General features: G+C 45.9%; 1 protein-coding gene across 1 annotated transcript in view; it reads right to left on the bottom strand.

The window, feature by feature from the left end:
- The window catches only part of CACNA1E (calcium voltage-gated channel subunit alpha1 E), a 370,252-nt gene that overhangs the window by 75,911 nt on the left and 275,161 nt on the right, over window positions 1–19,180 (bottom strand). Inside the window, exons 9-17 of the mRNA XM_059903912.1 lie at window positions 11,148–11,263; window positions 6,623–6,676; window positions 5,881–5,970; window positions 4,723–4,932; window positions 3,829–3,941; window positions 2,086–2,198; window positions 1,592–1,723; window positions 1,042–1,114; window positions 67–184 (exon numbers count right to left, since the gene is read on the bottom strand). Coding sequence (XP_059759895.1) covers window positions 67–184; window positions 1,042–1,114; window positions 1,592–1,723; window positions 2,086–2,198; window positions 3,829–3,941; window positions 4,723–4,932; window positions 5,881–5,970; window positions 6,623–6,676; window positions 11,148–11,263 — 1,019 coding nt within the window. The remainder of the gene's footprint in view (window positions 1–66; window positions 185–1,041; window positions 1,115–1,591; window positions 1,724–2,085; window positions 2,199–3,828; window positions 3,942–4,722; window positions 4,933–5,880; window positions 5,971–6,622; window positions 6,677–11,147; window positions 11,264–19,180) is intronic.

The following is a 19,180-nucleotide window of genomic DNA, read 5'->3' as shown; positions in this document are numbered from 1 at the left end:
CCACCTCCTCCTCCTCACATGCTGGTCCATGCAGGCACTACAAGAGAAGCCTTTTAAAAAGGATACAGTTTCCAAACAAGGTGAGCACAATGAAATAGATAGCTGACCACATGCCTGAGCTGACCCCACCCTGGGAGCGGATCCCATTGTACATCACCTCATTCCAGTCCTCACCCGTCAGGATCTACACAAAGCAAACAACAGGCAAATCAGAGATCTGGGTTGGATGAGAAAATGGGGTCAACGGAAGGGGGAAAATTCTGGGCCTGGGTCTTTTCCATCTATCCCTTGCTTGATTATCCTGCCAGAGAGAAAAAAATGTCACGCCCATGAATAATCCTCAACTTCCTTCTGATATGTAAGAGACATTGAAAACAGAAGGAGAACATCAAAAGGAAAGATTCTATTCCTCAAAATATAGAGTCCCCCCACCCTGACCCAAACCTCAGCTTTGCCCGGCCTGTGCGAATCACAGAGATGAGGTGGTCTGGTCACTGCCTAACTGTCCACGGGAGCTGCCAAGATACAGTTCATGAGACAGCAGCATTATTGGAAGGGGCCTCATGGGCTCCAGTTCTGGAAACCTGGGTTCTGGTTTAGCCTCAGATTCTGGCTAAATAGTGTTCTCCTTTAGCTCTTAGACATTATTGATTTTGAGTTTCCCCCTTGATTTAAAAAAAAAAATTGGGGGGGGGGGTGCGTGGAAAAGATACGTCTTTAAATGGACACGTGGGTTTGAAGATACTTCCAATTTCATAAAACCAGAAATGTGATGTTGCTGAATGACTTTGACTAACATCCCTTGCAAACTCACAAGTGTAAGGAGAAAGCCAATGAGGTCATCACAATAGAGCTCTTTTATTATTGGTAAGGACATAGCTATAGAAATGCTAGGAATTACAGTGGTGATGATTACTCAATAAGCAAGAGTACCCAGCTGCCTGACAGGAGCTTGGAGAGGAAAGGGAGGATTCACTTAACACATCATTTTGTAGCGTGTGCACCAAGGGATCCCAAGTAACATTTCTTAACGTCTCATACCTGGAATACAGTCATGATGGCTGCAGGGAAGGTGTCAAAGTTTGCTGAAGGAGTCCCATCATTAAAGTTGAACCTGAAGAAGGAAATTCAGAGAGAATGAAATGAAAATCTCACACACCAAGTTTTCCTTTCCTGAGATTATGCCGTTTTCATCACTCCTTTTCCCCTTTCTCCACATCCCCCTCTGCCCTACTCTTCCCTCATCCCAGTAACTTATGAAGACAGTTTTAGTGACTACTACTGGGGGACTGTGCACTTGAAGGGCCCTGGTAATGGGACGGGGTCTGGGCTGATCCTGAGTTACAAAGCCCCAGGCTGTACCTTTCAGGGACAGCTCCAGAGAGAGGGGTCCCCTCAATAAGAACCCTGTACAGTGTGAACGGATTAAAAACAGAGATGTTTGTTCCACACACATGCTCGTGGTTGATTTGAGCCACAGACACGAACAAACGAGATAGTTAACATGGCAATCAAATTAGTGACCCCAGCGCTCACAGGTTGAAGTCTAGGTTTTGAGGCTCCTTTGGATGCAAAGTTCATTGGTGTTTACCTGCCTCCAAACAGCTGCATTCCTAGGAGAGCAAAGACAACGATGAAGAGGAAGAGAAGGAAGAGCAAACTGATGATTGACTTCATGGAACTCATCAAGGAGACCACCAAATTCCGTAGGGATGCCCAGTACCTACAAAAACCCAGACAGCATTACAGCAGTGAACACTAAATACCAAATTATCTCCATGCACAGCTGGGCATCTGCCTGGTGGTCTATGAGATAAGCCGCATCTGCATACTTGTAGGAAGGAGAGATGACAGCAATAATGTGGTTCCCCTTGGGAATGTGGCACAGGATACGGCATCATGGGCATTTTTCTGGTTTAATCTTCGGAGAAGAAGAAGGAACTGAAGACTGGAGTGGGGAGTGGAGTCGGAAAGGGGATCATGTGGTAAGGGCATGTGGGGATGGAAGGAAATAAATATAATGAGGCAGAGAGAAGCATCCACTCTCGAAGGTGGTTGGGAAGAGTCTAGATTCTGATCACTTACTTGGTTATTTTAAATATTCTTAGAAGCCGGAGAGCTCGCAAGACACTGATTCCAAAAGATGTACCAGGTCTGAAGATCGCCCAGACCACTTCAAAGATGCTGCCCACTGTGACCTAAAGAGCCAAACCCAGCCACGGTGAGAAGAGGAAAAGGAGGAGGAGGTGAATGAGGAGGAGGAGAGAAGAGCAATCTTGTATTCCGCAACCAACAGTGCTCACTGGGCCATTCTGAAATTCAGACTCTCCCCTCCCCCACCCAGCCCACCTGCAACAGGACCACCTATTTGTGAAGGCTGCCAAGGAAAAACAAGACTCTACCACCTCTCTCCCCACTGCTACCCACTCCCCTTGCTAAATTTCCTCCTTCATACTATAGATTGCTTTACTGACTGCTGTTCTGTCCTTTGTGAAAACTGCAGCAGTCATTCACCACTTCTGCACACATCTGACAGCCATACTGTTCTTATAACACCTTGAACAGACAAAAGAGTGGTCCTCAAATGAGAAAACAAGTTTAAATTAATACAGGTTGCATTCAAACATAAAAACCTCTGAGAAGATCCACGTCCTCTCATTGTCCTAGAATTCAGTGCTAACAAGAATGTTTCAGTCACCTGTACATGAAATATCTTTCAGTCGCTCAGGACCCCATACCCCAACGTGATGGTACTACTTGGTGGCATAGAATCTGACTGCTATAGAAACAGCAATGTCAAATTAACCATCCAATTTGTTTTATGCTTTAATTATATGTTGATTGAAAGTCTACTATATTCCACACACTGCACTAGGAGAAAGAACAAAAATTAATTCTCACAGCAATGCTGAAAGGTATGTACATAAGGGAGCTAAGGTGAAAATGGCCTTTCACTAGTTATTATGCCTGAAAATTGCCTGTACCCAGAAGCATATGTTCCAAGTTAAAATGCAGATTGGCAAGGGCTCAGAGTCGTTAGCACCTAACTGGAGATTTGGCAGAAAAAGAAGTAGGTTTGGCAGAAAGAGAGGTGGTTCAGGAACCCAAAGTTTTGCAACCTACTTCTGCTGCTAACTGGCTGTGTGAACTTGCACACGAGGTCTCCTATTTACTCATGTGTAAACGGGCAGCCTAACTCCCAACACCTAACACCGTGGACGTCGGACCCCTGCAAGCAGTGGGGGACAAAAATGTATGTGAAAGCACCTTGAAGACTGTTAGTAACGCACACATTTATATATCAATATTATTTAGGAAAGTGGACACTGGGTGAAGTAGTCTATGTGGGGACTTGCTAATACACGAGTGTGTATGTGCATGTGTGTATGAATGTTTAAGGGTATGCCCAGATAATTTTCCCAATTTTAAACTGAACTCAAAAAAATAAATATATAAGTTTCTCATTTTTGATTGAACCACCTTCTGGAATCAAGTCTTTTGTCCTTCTCCCCGAGGCTTCCCCCAAGATAATAAGTGGTTCAAAACTTTGGCTATGGGTAGCTTTGTAAAATTTACTGAAGTGTTTACGGTATGTGTGTTACCATTCAGTAAAAACATTAAAAATAAAAGAGCATTTAAAAAACCCAAACAAACCCTAGTACGGCAAGGATTCACTCACTCCTGACCTCCCTTTTGCTAATCCTATCTATTCCCCTTTTATAAATTCTGATTTCAGTGTTTCACGCCGAGCCCCGGAGCAAGCTGCTTATCGCAAACCATGGCATAGCAACACCTGGCAGAAGGATGGGTGGGTTCCAGAGCACTTACCCCAAAATCAAAGCAGTTGAACGAAGAGTGAAAATAAAGGCGAGGCCCCATGCCGTACATCTTCAGGGACATTTCCAGGAGGAAGAGTCCCAGAAACAAAAATTCTGCATAGTCTGAAAGCATTAAAGGCAGAAGCGTTGGTTCCGTGGACGGCACGGGCTTCTGTCCTCCCCGGCCCAATCCCCCCACCTACAGAGGAACCCTCAACAGCAGCAGGACCTACACAAGCGGGACTTTCAGTGACCACGCCAGCTGAGTGCCAGGCAGAACCTAATGATGTCTGAAAACGCTCAGACCCAGAATGAGTCCCAGGCACACTCCACAGGTCAGCTTTGCTCTCTTGACAGGTGGCTTTGTCACTGCCCTTTAAATGGTAGATGGCTCTCAGGAGAGAGAGAAAGGGCTTAAGCATGACTTTGATGAAAGAGCTGGATTCGCTCTCCACACTCCCGGCAGTGACAGCCTCTGGGAGCCTCACTCGCACCCAGGGGGCAGCCTTACCCAGAGTTGACATATACGTTTCCTTTCTGGTCTATTGAAGGTATCCATTTCCCTAGGAACTTCTTCCCTAGGACTTTGGTGACCAAGACTCCCTACATCACTGAGCCTACTTAAGGCACTAAGCTGGCCTTAGACTACCCAAGGGGTAACACCATCTTGTTGACTCATCAGCAAAGATTTGTTGCTCTGATTCAATAATGAATGACAGCTAAGAATGGTCATGTGATAACCCCGACCCCTTGAGGACAGCTCTGGCCTCGGTCACAATGTGGTGGAGAGGCAAAACTCTGGGTGGGCAGGACCACTGCCAGGCCCACGTGACACCTTGTTCTCTTGACATTCACACCCCAATCGAGCTGCTGCCGTGAAAGCCAGTAGTCACCATTCACTTACAGAGGAGGTGGGTGAGCCACTGGGGCTGGTTGTGATGGACGATGGCCACACAGGCGGTGTTGAGAGCCACAAGGCTCAGCACAATCCAGTAAAACACCTGGGATTTAACCATGTGGCGGATAGAGATACGCAGAAGCCGCTCCTTGTGCCGGAAATAGGAGGCCCCGTCCACCTTTGTGCTCTTGATGCTGGCCCGGGCGAGGGGTGTGCCTAAGTGGGGAAAAGTAAGGAGGAAGAATGAGGCTGCAAAAGAGATCACCCTCCAGGGCAAGCAGGTATTCGCAGGGCAAGGTGGGCAGCTTTGGTCCCAGGGCTAGGGTACTGCCACGCGTCATGAGCTAAGAGTTTCCACAGCACAGCAGGGAACCCTGCTTTTCCTCTGGGCACCCTCAGTCCTAGGAAACGGAAAGATTCCCCAGGCAGGACACCAGGCATCCAGCCGGTATCTTGAATCCTAACAGGATCGTGTTTATGTCTGTAACAGATTGGGCTTCTCTCTGGCTTTTCTTTTTAAATATGCTTCAGGCACTGGAATCATCCTGCCGCATTTGTGATTTTTCTGCCACTGGAAGCCTAAAGCAGCGATGAGCTCTGTACGCCTCTTCTGCTTTTGAGGATGAAGTCAGACCCTTCCCTTTTATCTGGGGAGGAAAACATCTGCCATCAGCCAGAATCCCTAAGGGAACCTGAGATTGAACACCAGTCGTGTTAAAGGGTTGTCAGTAGGAATTTGTTTAAGTATCACATGGAAGCAGGCGATGGAAGTAGGTAGATGCTACTATGATTACGCAAATGATTGCAGGTTCTCAAATGGGTGTCCTCAGGATCCTCTGAACAATTTCCCAAAGTGGGTTCTCATTATCACATCCAGGAGAGATAGGATATATATGCCGATGGGATACATCTGCCACACTTGAAGAATCTGGGTTGGATTCTTGGCCCTAAGCCCCATGTTTCACATAAACAGTATCCCCTGGTCCATCTTTTTCTGTAAGTCATTGTCAACTAGATTAGACTCCAACGCCTTTTCCTAATTACATCCCAAAGTTCTGGATTCTTTGGCCTCCCTTCCTCCTGGTGGTGTTTCTCCAAAGACAGGATGTTCCCTTTCAGATGAGGTTCAGACCAGTGAAAGGAGATCTGACGGCCTCCACTCACCCACAGAGGAGATGTCGACACAGCGCTCGTCGCTGGAGTCCCGCGTCATGGCCTCCGTCCGGCTCCTTTTGATGGTTGCCCTTCGGAGCACTACACCAGGAAAGGCGGAGGCCAGGGAGAGGACACAAGAACAACCGGATCAGTCTGGTCAGAACTGAGGACTGTGGGCAAGAGGCCCCTCTGACACAGGCGCCTGCCTTTAAATACCCGAGCCGGGGTTAGTGAAGTCACAGATGTCTACGGAAACATGGCTCCCATGCTCAGCAGCACCTCTGACACACGAGGCTCTTGAATCCCATGGGACAAGGCTCCCGAATCCTTGCTAGAGCTTATCTAAATGCAGTAGGTAACAGGCACTCCGTATCTATTTGTTCTGGTTCTTCACAAACAAATGTCACTTCCTGCCAATGAAAGTGGTCCCAAGATGATCCCCACAAATTGTCAAAGAAGATCCCTTTCTGTGCCATTGGTGGTATGATGGCTTTTTCATTGCCCGTATCAATCACACGCCCTGGAACAAAGCAACTCTTGGATTTCATTTTCATCACTTTAAAAAGCATTTAAATCCATGACTCAATTCCCTTTGTTTTAAAGCATGAGGTATTTTATGACAGAGAGACTTGCGTTTCAAATCCCAGAGCACCCCTCTTTTATTTCTTTCTCTTCTTTTGATCAAGAGAGATTGCCTCTGCAGAAGAGGGGGCAAATGCGAAAGGAATGAGGCCTTGGAGCACTTCCTTACCTTCTAAGGCTGACGTTCCAGCATTTTTATTTTCTTCAGCGAGCATGACTTCCTCTATATGGAAACAAATGGTTTAGTAAATTATCGGTAAATGCCAAATTATTTTGCAAAATGAAAATCCCTCAGGAACGGCTGTGGTTCCAGGGCAACAGAGAGAGAGCAGAGTTCAGAGCTGGTCGCAGGCATCAGCATCAGCAAGACATCAAGGGTCACGAAGGGAACACCCGAACGTCAGAACAGAAAGGAAGGTCTTCAGTGAGGGGGTGTTGGGGGGTGAGTGGTAAGATTCAGCTCTGTCTCTGATACACTGTTTAGGAGAATAGCCCTGAGAGCGAAAGCTGATCTTTTTAACTAAAATCCCCTAAATTGATAAGAATGACAAATTTCCATTTCTGTTTTTTCTTTTACCCAGGTTCCTTAAACCTTTTCTAGCAGCAGGAACTCCCTTAGTTTTGCTTGTCTCCAGCCCCTAGGTCATAACACCTACCCCTTCATTCTGAAGGTGAGACCATGTTTTGGGTTCTAGCCTACTTCTTTAAGGAAGGGGCAGAGGAAGACGCTCACGGCCACCTCAAAGAGAGGAGCAGGGCTTACGGGCTTGCTTCCTCTCCCCGCCACCACTTCCATCCTGCCTAGTTGAGCAGAGCTTGAGCTGAAGAGGCTTGGGACCATCATGAATTTGACCCTGTGATATAATAAAATATAAATATTTTGTTTCTGTCCACCTTCCTGGCACAGAGCTTCCAAAACCCTTGGAATTTACTGTCTTTTGTACACTAATGAGATGACTCACTGTGGGAGAGGCCTAGTTAGTATAAGGATGGGGGCTGGTCCCCCCAAAACACCAACCACATGATTAGAAGGTTGTAACTTTCAGTCTCATCCCCCTCCCACCTCACAGGAGGGGAGAGGGTCTTGAGACTATTCAATCACCAGTGGTCAATGATTTAATCAATCATGTCTACATAAAACCTCCATTAAAAACCCTACACGACGGGGCCCGGGTTACTTATGGGTTGGTGAGCACATCAGGGTACTGGGAGGGTTATGTGCCTGGAGAGGGCACATAGGATCTGCACGCCCCCCCAAACCCCACCCTCATACCTTACCCTGTGTATCCCTTCCATTTGGCTGTTACTGACTTGTATCCTTCATAATAAACTGGTGGTAGTTTTTCCTGAGTTCTGTAAGTCATTCTAACTAATTATCAAATCTGGAGCCCTCTGAAGTTTTAGTCAGCCAGGAAGAGGCGCAGGTCACCTGGGGACCCCACTGTGGCCGGTGTGTAAAGTAGAGGCAGGCTTGTGGGATCGAGCCTTTCACCTGTGGCGTCTGCACTAACTTCGCGTCAGAATTGAATTGAATTGTTGGACGCCCCAACTGGTGTCAGGGAGTGGAAGGCCTGGTTGGCATTGGGACGATGTATTTGGTTGTTGGCATTTGGAAAACAACCACTTAGTCCCCTGGATGCCCGTCTTGGCCTCCCCGGGAGCAGCCTCTACTCCACAGTGGTGTCATCATTGGCAGGATACTATTTTCTGCTGAGACTTATTAGAACGTGCCTCACTGACATCCCTCCACACTTACCAACAAAACAGCCCTTCCGTCCCATGTCTGCTGGGATTCTGAGCCCAACTATTGGGAGTGGCGTGGATGAGTTCTGATCCCCGCCCCTGTCTCAGCCACAGGCGAGGGAGCTGGAGGCCCCAGCAATCATTCCCTAAGATCCCAGCTGCTGGGGAAAAGCTTGCAGCAGGGTCTATGAAGCAATGCTTTAATTTAAGCACTTCTAACAAGTAAAAGGACAGGCATAAGAGGGTAAAGTTACTACCATAATTCCACCTGCATACAAAACTGAGAGTATATAATGTATTTCCCAGGGAGGGGAACATTTTGAGGCTCGGAGGGTACCATGCAGGATGGCCATTATAAAGTCATAATATTTAGCTTTCTTTTTTAAGTACAGTCCTCTGGCAAAACTAAGTTAACAGGTTAAATGTTATTGGTGGGATGCTCCTTGATGAGGACAAAGAGGGTTTTAAAGTCATTAATAGCACTTGCTTTTGGAGGGCATCCTTTTCAAATTAGGTACTTGTTAAAATACCTCATAGCAACATGAATGACCTCAGCCAGAGAGTCTTTTTCGCTCTGTGCAGTATCGGGGCTTTGGGATCAGCAGATCTGAGGACCCCCAAGGCAGACGTAGGGTGTAAGGTGCTGCTGAGTACCTCTGGGAAGCGCTCCAGGGCTCTGGATGGGCTGGAACGGCCCTCCCATCCCCCCCCCCCCCATGCCTTTTGCCAAGTTCGCTTTCGAACTTGAGCATGTCTTTCCAGGCAAATGTAACCCATATGTCTCTGAATCACTCACGCTCCACTTGTAAAGGGAAGGGCCAGGAAGCACAATTTGACGTCGCAGTGCGTCTTTTTTTCTTAGAAGGAGAAGATTGCTGGCTTTGCCAACTGGAAGAAAGTGGTGCCTTGGGATTCTGCATGCGATTGAAAAGCAGAGCCGCAAAGAGCAGCATCCGGGGCTGCCTGACCCTGAGCAGGGCCGTGGGAAGGGCAGGGAGGGCTGTCTTCCAGCTCTGCTGCCAGCCTGCTCGCTAGGGTGGTCTGTCAGATGGCTCCCCTGCCCAGGAAGCCAAGGGCAGTTGGGAACTTCAAGCTGCCGGCCTGGCCTGCAGGCAAATCTGCTGAGATACTGTTCCGGGAAGAGGGAGGGGAGATTCACATTCACCTCCACACAAGAGCCTCAGAGGAGAAAGGGCAAAATGGAAGTACAGTCACCACTCCCATGGCTCTTGCTTCCAGAAGCAGCAAAGGAATGCAGATAGTCCCAAATGAGAGGTGGCTTTTATCTGGCTTTGACATGGCACTTTCCATCACACGTGCCCTCTCACCCCTGAAATATAATCAAAAGTTGACTCCTGAACTGAGAGAGCTTTTGTGTGCTGTGATCTGAATAAGAGTCATAGCATCATTCCAAAGCTTAGAGAATAAGGGTCAGGCACCTAAGTATCCAATCCTATTCCAAATTTTTCCTGAGAGACCTCTTTGTTCTCTGCTTTCTAGCAGGAATAGAGCAAAGATGCTGACTATCATGTGTATTTTTTTTTTTATTAAAAAAAATTTTACTCTTTTGCTCAGGAAGATATACAACACCAATGCAACGCAACCTTTAAAATAATAAGGAAATCAAATACATCCTTTTTTACTGACAGATAGGGGGTGATCGATGCCCCTCATAAGCAGCAGAGCCACAGTCAAACTTGCCTCTGGGGTCTCTGCGGGTTAATGAAATCGGGATCAATCTGGATCTATCCTCAGGGCTGGGCAAGAATTTTTCCCGAGGCTGAGCCACCAGAGTGAGGAGCCGGCGACAGTGCAGGGAGCAGGGAAAGCCAGTTCTCACCATCATTATTAGCTGCCTCACTGCAGTAGCCTCACAATCAGTCTCCCTGCTTCTGGCCTTGTCTTCCTACTGTCTGTTCTCAGTGCAGCAACCAAGTCTCCTTCAAAATCTCAAACAGAGCATGTCCCTTCTCTGCTCAAGACCCTCCTGCGGTTCTTGCCTTACTCATCAGAAAGCCCCAAACTTTACAATGGCCCGTAAAGGTCATACACAATCTACTGCCTCGGCTCCCACCACAGCTGCCCTCATCCTTATTCCTGACACCTTCCCCTGCTCACACCTCCTGCTATTCCTGGAGGGCTCCTGGCCCCTCCCACATTAGAGCCTGGGCACTGGGGTATTCTTCCCTCAGAGCTCCCCGTGGCTCACGTCCTCATCTCTTTAGAATCTGTCCTCACACAGGTCTACCCTGACCCTCTGTTGAAGACTGCAACCTACCCTAAACCCCTAACCCTACCTTGATCTGTTTTCACTGTACTTATCACCTTATCAAAAGTTATTATTTTGTTCATCGCTGCCTTCCCCAGCTACAGGGTAATGAGCTCCACAAGAGTAGAGCTCTGGGGGAATTCTCCGGCAGTCCAGTGGTTAGGACTCAGCACTTTCACCGCAGGGGGTGGGGGGCCCGGGTTCAATCCCCGGTTGGGGAACTAAGATCCTGAAAGCCGCGTGGCATGGTCAAAAAAAAAAAAAAAGAGTAGAGCTCTGGCTCATTGCTGTATCCTAAGTGCCTAGAACAGGACTTGGCACAAAGTAAGCTCTCGATAAATATTTGTGGAATGAACAGACTGTTATTAGTAGTAGTAACAGTAGTAGTATAGAATGTCATCAGCCCAAACTCAGCTCTAGCATTGGGTTATGTTACCTTTTACTCAGTTCACCTTGCTAAAATGCCTGCCTCGTGAAAGGCGTTTGGCTGAAGACAGGGACAGACTCCAGATGGAGAAAAAGGGACCAGCGGGGAATCCAAAAAGCCAACAAGTCATCTCGAGCTTCTCTCTGCTCTGGTCTAGGCTGCCCCTTTGAATGGAAGTATTGGGAGTGGGAACTGGGGCAGGTCCCTGATGTCTGGGCAGCCCATCACCAACCTCCTCCAGCCCCCAGGCCTTACCTGCTTTGTCTATCCAGGCGCGGTACCCATTCAGCTCACGCTCGATCTGCTGCTGGCGCCGCAGTTTCATGAAAGCTCTCCGGTTCTCCACTCTCTCTCTCTCTTTGGCAAATTCCCTGTGGACAAGGCAGATAAGATTCACTAGGTTTGGGCAGTGCCATGACTAAAAGAAAGGGTGAAACAAGCAGGAGAGAGAGAGTGTTTGAACAGGCACTGTGTATACCCCATTTCCTTTGTCCCAGGCTGCAACGGGGATCTCCTTAAAATGTTGCACAGAAATGCACTTCGTTCAGCCTCCTGCAGGAAGCCTTCGCAGATCAGTTTCATTACAGTCAGCACTAATGCTCTCTGCTTACTCTATTTGGAAAGGTATTGACTTAGTAATGTGACCAGCTAGGTTCCAGAATGCTATGTTATGTCTCTCCGGCTACAACGGAAGCCCTTCACCCTCTGAGGGGCCCAGCTACCCTTTCTGCTCTTAATAACAACAGTGACTAATGTACATTGACTGATGATTAAGTGCCAGCCCATATTAAGTTTTTCATACCCATTAACTCATTTAATCCTCACAATCACCCTATGAAGTAAGCACTATTAAAATTCCTATTTAATAGATGGGGAAATCAAGGTTTAGGGAGGGAAGTAACTTGCTGGGACCTGAACTCTACCCATTATGCTGTGCTTCCTCTGGTGGTCTGTACCCTGTGGCGCTCAGTACGGGCTGCCATGGAAGACCACGACACTGAGGCCTAGAAAGGCTGAAATGCTGTTTGAAGATGGCTGGTCGAGATTAAACAAGAAAGGTAAGGACACAGGAAGGGCACGTGGCTCCAGTAGAAAGACAGTAGGAAGATGGGGCGGTGTGGAGGGGAAAATGAGACAGACGGAAAAAGCCAGCATGAGGCTCAGAGATAAGATAGAGCCCACTAACAGGCACAGGGGACCAGAGCCACTCTATGGCACAAGAGGATTAAAAAAAACAAAACAAAAATGAAAGCTCCACGGGAAAAAGAAGACAGAAGAAGAATGAGGGTTCCCTGGCAGAGAGGAAGATGATCAGATTCAACGAGTGAGCAAATGGGGATCAAGAAATATTCATTTGCTAACAGGCCCCTCCAGATACCACCTCTGCACCAATGCCCGTCTCATCACCAAACACCCTTCCAGCCAGAACACCCCTTGCTAGCGTAGTGCCTCCCAGCCACGGCTCACGCACTCTCCTACTGCCCTGGAAGCTGCTCCACTTATTCAAGGTGTTCCCCGTCAATAAAGAGCAGCGGCCTGAAGATAAGAGAGTCTAGTACCCACTGTGGGTCCTGCCACCTACTCCCTCATGTCCAGGGAGGAGAAAATGAGCCAGGGGCTGAGGGCCGTGCCCCAGCCCCGGTGCAGGGAAAGGAGAGGTGCCAGTCTACCGTGAGGCAGAGGGATACAGGTTTGGGTCTCATACGGCCCCTCCTTCCAAGACAGAGATGGATTCCTCGGGCACAGACACCTTACAATGGTCACAATCAGGCTAAGGGCATGGGGACAAGGCACACGGGCAGGAGAAATTCTCCTGGGCTTGGTTTCAAGCTCAGTGGGTTCTCCCAAGGCTGCTGTGGGGGAAGGAAGAGTTCAGCAGGGCCAGCGAGAGTCAGGCTAACAGAACTTAAGCCCTGGGACACCTCCTTTTTTCACCTGCCCTTCTGGGTTTCAGCAATTAGAAAGTAACAAAGAGCTAGCTTGGTTCATGGCGTCACCATCTACCAAAGTTCTTACCTTTGGTTCTTTGTCTTCTTTCTATCCTTCCTGTCTGATCAATGCCATTGTTCTGTTGGTTCTATCTTCAGAATGGCACTTGGATCCACCCTCCCTCTTCATCCTTACTGCCTCTTGGTCCAGAACCTCACCCTTTCCTGCCTGGACAACTGCAATAGCACCTACTTGGTCTCTCAACCACCTGTCTCTCTTCCCTTCATTTCATCTATTTCACAGTTATTCGAGTTATCTTTCTAAAACATGCACTGGATTTTACCACTTCCAAACTGAAAATAATAACCACAGTGAGTGACATTTATGGAGCACTTTCTAATTTCCAAGCACCTTCATCCATTTTGTGCATTTAATCTTTACAACCAAAATGAGAAGAAGGTAGAACATGTATTTTCAGCCTCGATTTAAAAGTTAAACAACTTGTTCAGGTTCAGGTAAGAGATGGAGCCAGGTTTGGAACCCAGGCCTGTCTGCTCTAAGAGCCCAGGCTCCCCACATATCGGCCGGCCCAGTGGCATATTTATATGCTGCTTTCTTTATCTTTTCATATATATGTGCCTTCATTTTCCAACTACGCTCTAGGGAAATCCAAGAGGGTTTTGCAGGAGGCAATGTTTTGAGCAAGACATTGAACAAGGAAAATTTAAGCAAGCTATGAGCAGGGGAACACAATAATCTTTTAGCATCTGCATTATTACCAACATCTCCATTTTCCAGCTCAGAAAACTGAATCTCGGTGGTGGGATGAATTGGGAGGTTGCGATTGACATATACACACTAATATGTATAAAATAGATAACTAATAAGAACCTGCTATATAAAAAATAAATAAAATAAAATTCAAAAATTCAAAAAAAACAAAACCCAAAAACTGAATCTAAGGGGAGTTAAGTGGCCGGCCACTAAGAGGAACCACGACCCTCAGATCTTCTAAATTCCCTCTTCTCTCTACTCTATCCTCCCGTCCTCCACAGTCTCCTCCACCAGCTGCTAAACACCTAACAGACCCTTCAAAGGCCTTCACAGCTGGATCTGAACCTTTCATTCAAACCTCACCTCCCATCAATCCGATCTATCTCTTGCCTACTTGCAGCCCACCACGGCCATGCTCGAAACACAGCGCACTTCCCACAGTTCCTGAAAAAGCAGTGAAGGATCTCAAGGTTTAATTCACATTGCCCAGAATCCCTTCTTACCTGCCTGAGTCTGTTAAACTTCTTCTTCAAGGCCAGGTTGAAATGTCACCTCTAATGTTTAGTTTTCCCCTCCCCCTCTCCCTTGCCCCCAGTCTTCTGGCCTCCTTTCTACCTTCCCTCTATCTCTTCACAGCTCATGTTACAGCCAGACCTCTATTATGGTGAGTTGTACATGTGACTGTCTCTCTCCCTCTATGTGACCTTTTTGAAAACATTTTGTCTTACTCAACTTTGCATCCTCCAGGACTAGATTAGGTCTGGCGTATAGTACTTATTCAATAGATTTTTTTATTAAAGATACCCAGGCTGACTTGAGGAGCACACTGACAGCTCTGACCCGATTCCCAAAGGCTTAAAAGAAGGGGCACAGCATCTCTGCACTGACCCAAATGGAGCCAGGTGAACTAGCGGGAATTCAGCAGTTGCCAGGTAACTCCTGGACACTGCCACCACCATTTTTCTTTGTTTGGCTCCACTAAAATCTCTGTAGCATTCATCTATGAAGTATGCAGTGTGGCACCTCTATCTGACCCCCAGGATGACCGCGTGGCTCGATTTCCGGTGGGATAGCCCAAGACACCGCAGCCTAACCTCCCTGTATATTTGGAAGTTTCCTGGCTCCAGTCTGACCAGCTGGCTTCCCTGCTCTCCTCTGCCACTGCAGGCCCCCATTTCCTCCCACCCTCCCACCTGGCATCTTACAGGCCCAGAGCCCAACAAATCTGGCTTGGTCTTTTTAAGAAGCCTCTTGGCTAAAAGAAATAAAGAGAAGAGTATGCACCAATGGGGCTACTTCCTAAGCAGCTCCCGCATGTCAGTGGGGGGAAGAAGGGCTGTGTTTGGGGTTCTTCTGTACTATGTTTATCATTTGGCCTTCTGTGTTTTTTGTTTTTTTTATCTTTGCTCTTATTTATTTATTTATATTTACAAAAATTGGATCATAGCATACTGTCTATAGCACGTGGCCTTCTGTGTTTTGTTTTGCTTTGTTTTGTTTTTCAGTTGGGAGCCTAGGGCAGAAAGTCTGGCACCAGTGTCTTTCATGACACTTCTTAACCCCCTCCCTTGCCATCACAGTGTTTGTGCCCATGGCTTCTCTCTGACTAATCTGAAGGTTCCATGAGGCCAAGTAGAGGCTGAATCATATCACATTCTATCAAGGACCAATGAAGTTTAATCCACAGCCTAGTATTATAATAGATTCCATAGATTACAAATAAAATATTAAGCTTTTTAAGCCACATTTGCCAAATTTTTATTTTCTAAATCACTTTCATGTAAATTATTTCATTTAGATTTGCAAAAACCCTGGGAGATTCAGAAAGGTTACTTCCCCCAAATGACCAAATTATCAGGAGGCAGAGCCAGAATTCAAATGAATGCCTTTTGATTCCAGATTAAGTGCTGTTTCTATGAGGCCTGAGCTGTCTTCCATGTTATGTAGCAGTCAACATTTAAAATCCACAAGAGGGATTTATTTTTCAGCCAAAGGTTGAGGAAAGTAAGGACGTAAAAACAGAGTTTTGTGTTTTTTTCTAAAAGGACTATCTTTTTAATTGAGAGAGCAGCATAAAAATCCATTGCTCTGTGTTGGGTTAATAAGGACCTAGTATCAAATTTGTAGCATTTGTCAAGCTAGTGATGTGCTGCTTGATTCTGTGTCTATATCACAGTCACCATTTATTTATAAACATATTGCATTCTGGAGAACACAGGGACAAACAGGATTCAGCTCTATTACCTGCCCAAAATAAGTGATTATTCTAACCTTAGATTCAACATGTCTGCCAGTCTCGTGAGTATATATGCAGCCAGACGGAAGAAAGGGAAATGTGTTCCTCCCACTGGTCCCTCTCTTCCCTGAGGACCTGAGTACTCTCTCCTCTTCACAGAGGATTATCCTGGGGTTATTCAGATGATGATGCTTTTGCAAAGATAAAACATATGGCCGGGGGCTTCCCTGGTGGCGCAGTGGTTGAGAATCTGCCTGCCAATGCAGGGGACACGGGTTTGAGCCCTGGTCTGGGAAGATCCCACATGCCACGGAGCAACTGGGCCCGTGAGCCACAACTACTGAGCCTGCGCGTCTGGAGCCTGTGCTCCGCAACAAGAGAGGCCGCGATAGTGAGATGCCCGCGCACCGCGATGAAGAGTGGCCCCCGCTTGCCACAACTAGAGAAAGCCCTCGCACAGAAACGAAGACCCAACACAGCCATAAATAAATAAATAAATAAATAAATAAATAAATAAATAAATAAATAAACCCAAAAGTTTAAAAAGAAAAAAGAGAAACTCATAAAAAAAAAAAACAAAAAAACCCCCAAAAAACATATGGCCGTTCCCTTACTTAGCCATCTAGATGACCACTGCCAAACTCCTTAATGAAAGGTGCCTCAAGGAGTGGCCCCATGGATATCTCAATTTATCCAGTCTCCTTGGATCAAGCAACATGAAGTTCAAAAGGAGAAAAATCTGGCTTACATTAGAAGAGTGCTCATGTCCCCTAAGAGCACTTGGCATTAGCCTGTGGCTCAAGGTAAGAGGACGGGTAGTCAGCTCCTTTTCATTTGCTCCATCCAGTGTTTCCACACCCCTAGATGTAACAGAACTCAAGCTGGGATGCATCTAGACACTCAGGAAAACAAAAATAAATCCCCATGTGATGTGGCATAAATACCATCAAGTCAATTCGCAGAGCTAGGTACCCAGGTAACCTTTGCTGCTAATAAACTGGGCAGTAAACCTCTCTGTCTCAGTTTCCTCTTCAGCCAATGTTGCCATTAGAAAGACACGAAACCCCCCTGCTCATAACCAGAGGAGGAATAAATCTGTTTTATTCTGGAAGTCCTGAGTGGATTCTTGTAAGAGATTGTAAAATGATAAAAATTCAATGAAATGGCAACCTATGGAATGAAAAGGCAGGCTATGGAAAGGAAGAAAATATTTGCAAATCATATATCTGATAAGGGGTTAATATCCAAAATATATAAAGAACTCACACAACTCAATAGCAAAAAAAAAAAAAAAAAAAAAATACCATTATAAAATAGGCAGAGGAACTAAATAGACATTTTTCCAAAGAAGACATACAAATGACCAACAGGTACATGAAAAGGTGCTCAACATCACTAATCATCAGAGGAACGCAAATCAAAACCACAGTGAGCTATCACTTCACATGTATTAGAAAAGCTGTCAAAAAGACAAGAGATAACTGTCAGAATGTGGAGAAAAGGGAACCCTTTTGCACTGTTGGTGGGAATATAAATTGGTGCAGCCACTATGGAAAAGAGTATGAAGGTTCCTCAAAAAATTAAAAATAGAATTATGATATGGTCTAGCAATCCCGCTTCTGGGTATATATTCAAAGGAACTGAAATTACTCTCTCAAAGACATTATATACCCCCAGGTTCACTGCAGCATTATTTACAATAGCCAAGACATGGAAACAACCTAAGTACTCATCAAGAGATGAACGGATAAAAAAATGTGGGGTGTGTGTATATGTGTGTGTATACACACACACACACACACACACACACACACACACAATGGAATATTATTTGGCCATAATAAAGATGGAAATCCTGTCATTTGGGACAATATGGATTAACCTTGAAGGCATTATGCTAAGTAAAATATGTCAGACAGAGAAAGCCAAGTACTGTATGATCTCACTTATTTGTGGAATTTTAGAAAAACTGAACTCATAGAAACAACATTTTGGTGGTTGCCAGGGGTGGGGTTAGGGGGTGGGGGAAATGGGTGAAGGTGGTCAATAGGTACATACTTCCAGTTATAAGTAAGTTCTGGAGATGTAACGCATAGCATAGTGACAGTAGTTAACAATATCGTGCTGTGTATTTTGAAGTTGCTGAGAGAGAAGATCTTCAAAGTTCTCATCAGAAGAAAAAAAATGTAACTATGTGAGGTGACAAATGTTAACCTACTGTGGTGATCATTTCACAATACATACAAATATTGAACTCATACAACTTAAACTAATACAATGTTATCTGTCAATTATATCTCAATAAAACTGGGGGGGGGGGGGAAATCCATTGCATTTCATTCAAATATTTCTTACCCAATTCTGTTATCCATAATTTTTGGCTGTCTTTTTTTTTTTCCTGGCAGGAGAACCGGCAGTTCCCCTCAAAACACAGCTGTCACATAGATGGAAGGATGATGACGTGGAGATGAGCACAGCTGAGACTCTATTCTGGTTGTCTCATGTGTATGCAAGGTTTGGGTTTTTAAACCTCAGTTACCGGAACGAAGAAGGAGGCTGATCTCCCCATACTGCACGGTTACGTACAATTTTCTTCTTACGTCTGAGTTAGTGAATTTACATTTGTGACTGCTTTTGTTTTTTAGCAGTTTACATGAGAGGCATAACTTGTACAAATCAACTATTCATACATAGCCAGTTCCATATTATTCACAATTAGATAAAGTGGAAGAATGATGTAGATAATCTCAGACAAGGTACAACATCCATGTGTGTTTATCATGTTTGACTGGGGGGCGGGTGGTGGGGAGGAGGCAGAGTTGTCTTTCAAGTCATATTTAGGTTAATATTAAAATTAATTTATATTTTATGAACTTCTGAACCTATAAAGGAGCCATAGATAATTCACAAAGCGGCTCATCTGTATATTGATAAATTAAGGTGATTGATTGGTTTTGGTCCAGAGGGTGATGGGAGGGGCTTTGACCACTCACGTTGCTAGAATTTATTATGAGATGACTAACTGTTGGGGATTAGGAGTGAGGTTCACTGAAGCCTTGCTCCAATTGGAAATTCCTGCCCATGTTATGTTACCTCAGGATCACAGGGCACCTGAACAGGTATCTCTATATTTACCTAGTGGCGAAGATGTTCCGGTAGGTCTGCTGTGACAAGAAACACGCTGTCGGAGGATTAGATGGCTCCCAGTTTTGGCTTCTAGCTCCAGACCCCTCTTCCTGGTTCAGTCCACATAGGGAGCTTTGTTTACGGATGCAGAGGCCCTCGCTGTTGTCACGGCAACCAAAAGGAAGACAAAGCCCGCCAGGAGGGGCTGGCCCCTGTGACTCAA

This window comes from Balaenoptera ricei, chromosome 1, assembly GCF_028023285.1.
Source record: "Balaenoptera ricei isolate mBalRic1 chromosome 1, mBalRic1.hap2, whole genome shotgun sequence".
NCBI lineage: Eukaryota > Metazoa > Chordata > Mammalia > Artiodactyla > Balaenopteridae > Balaenoptera > Balaenoptera ricei.
The sequence above is the reverse complement of the archived record's forward strand: the minus strand, read 5'-3'. Positions and strand labels throughout refer to the sequence as shown.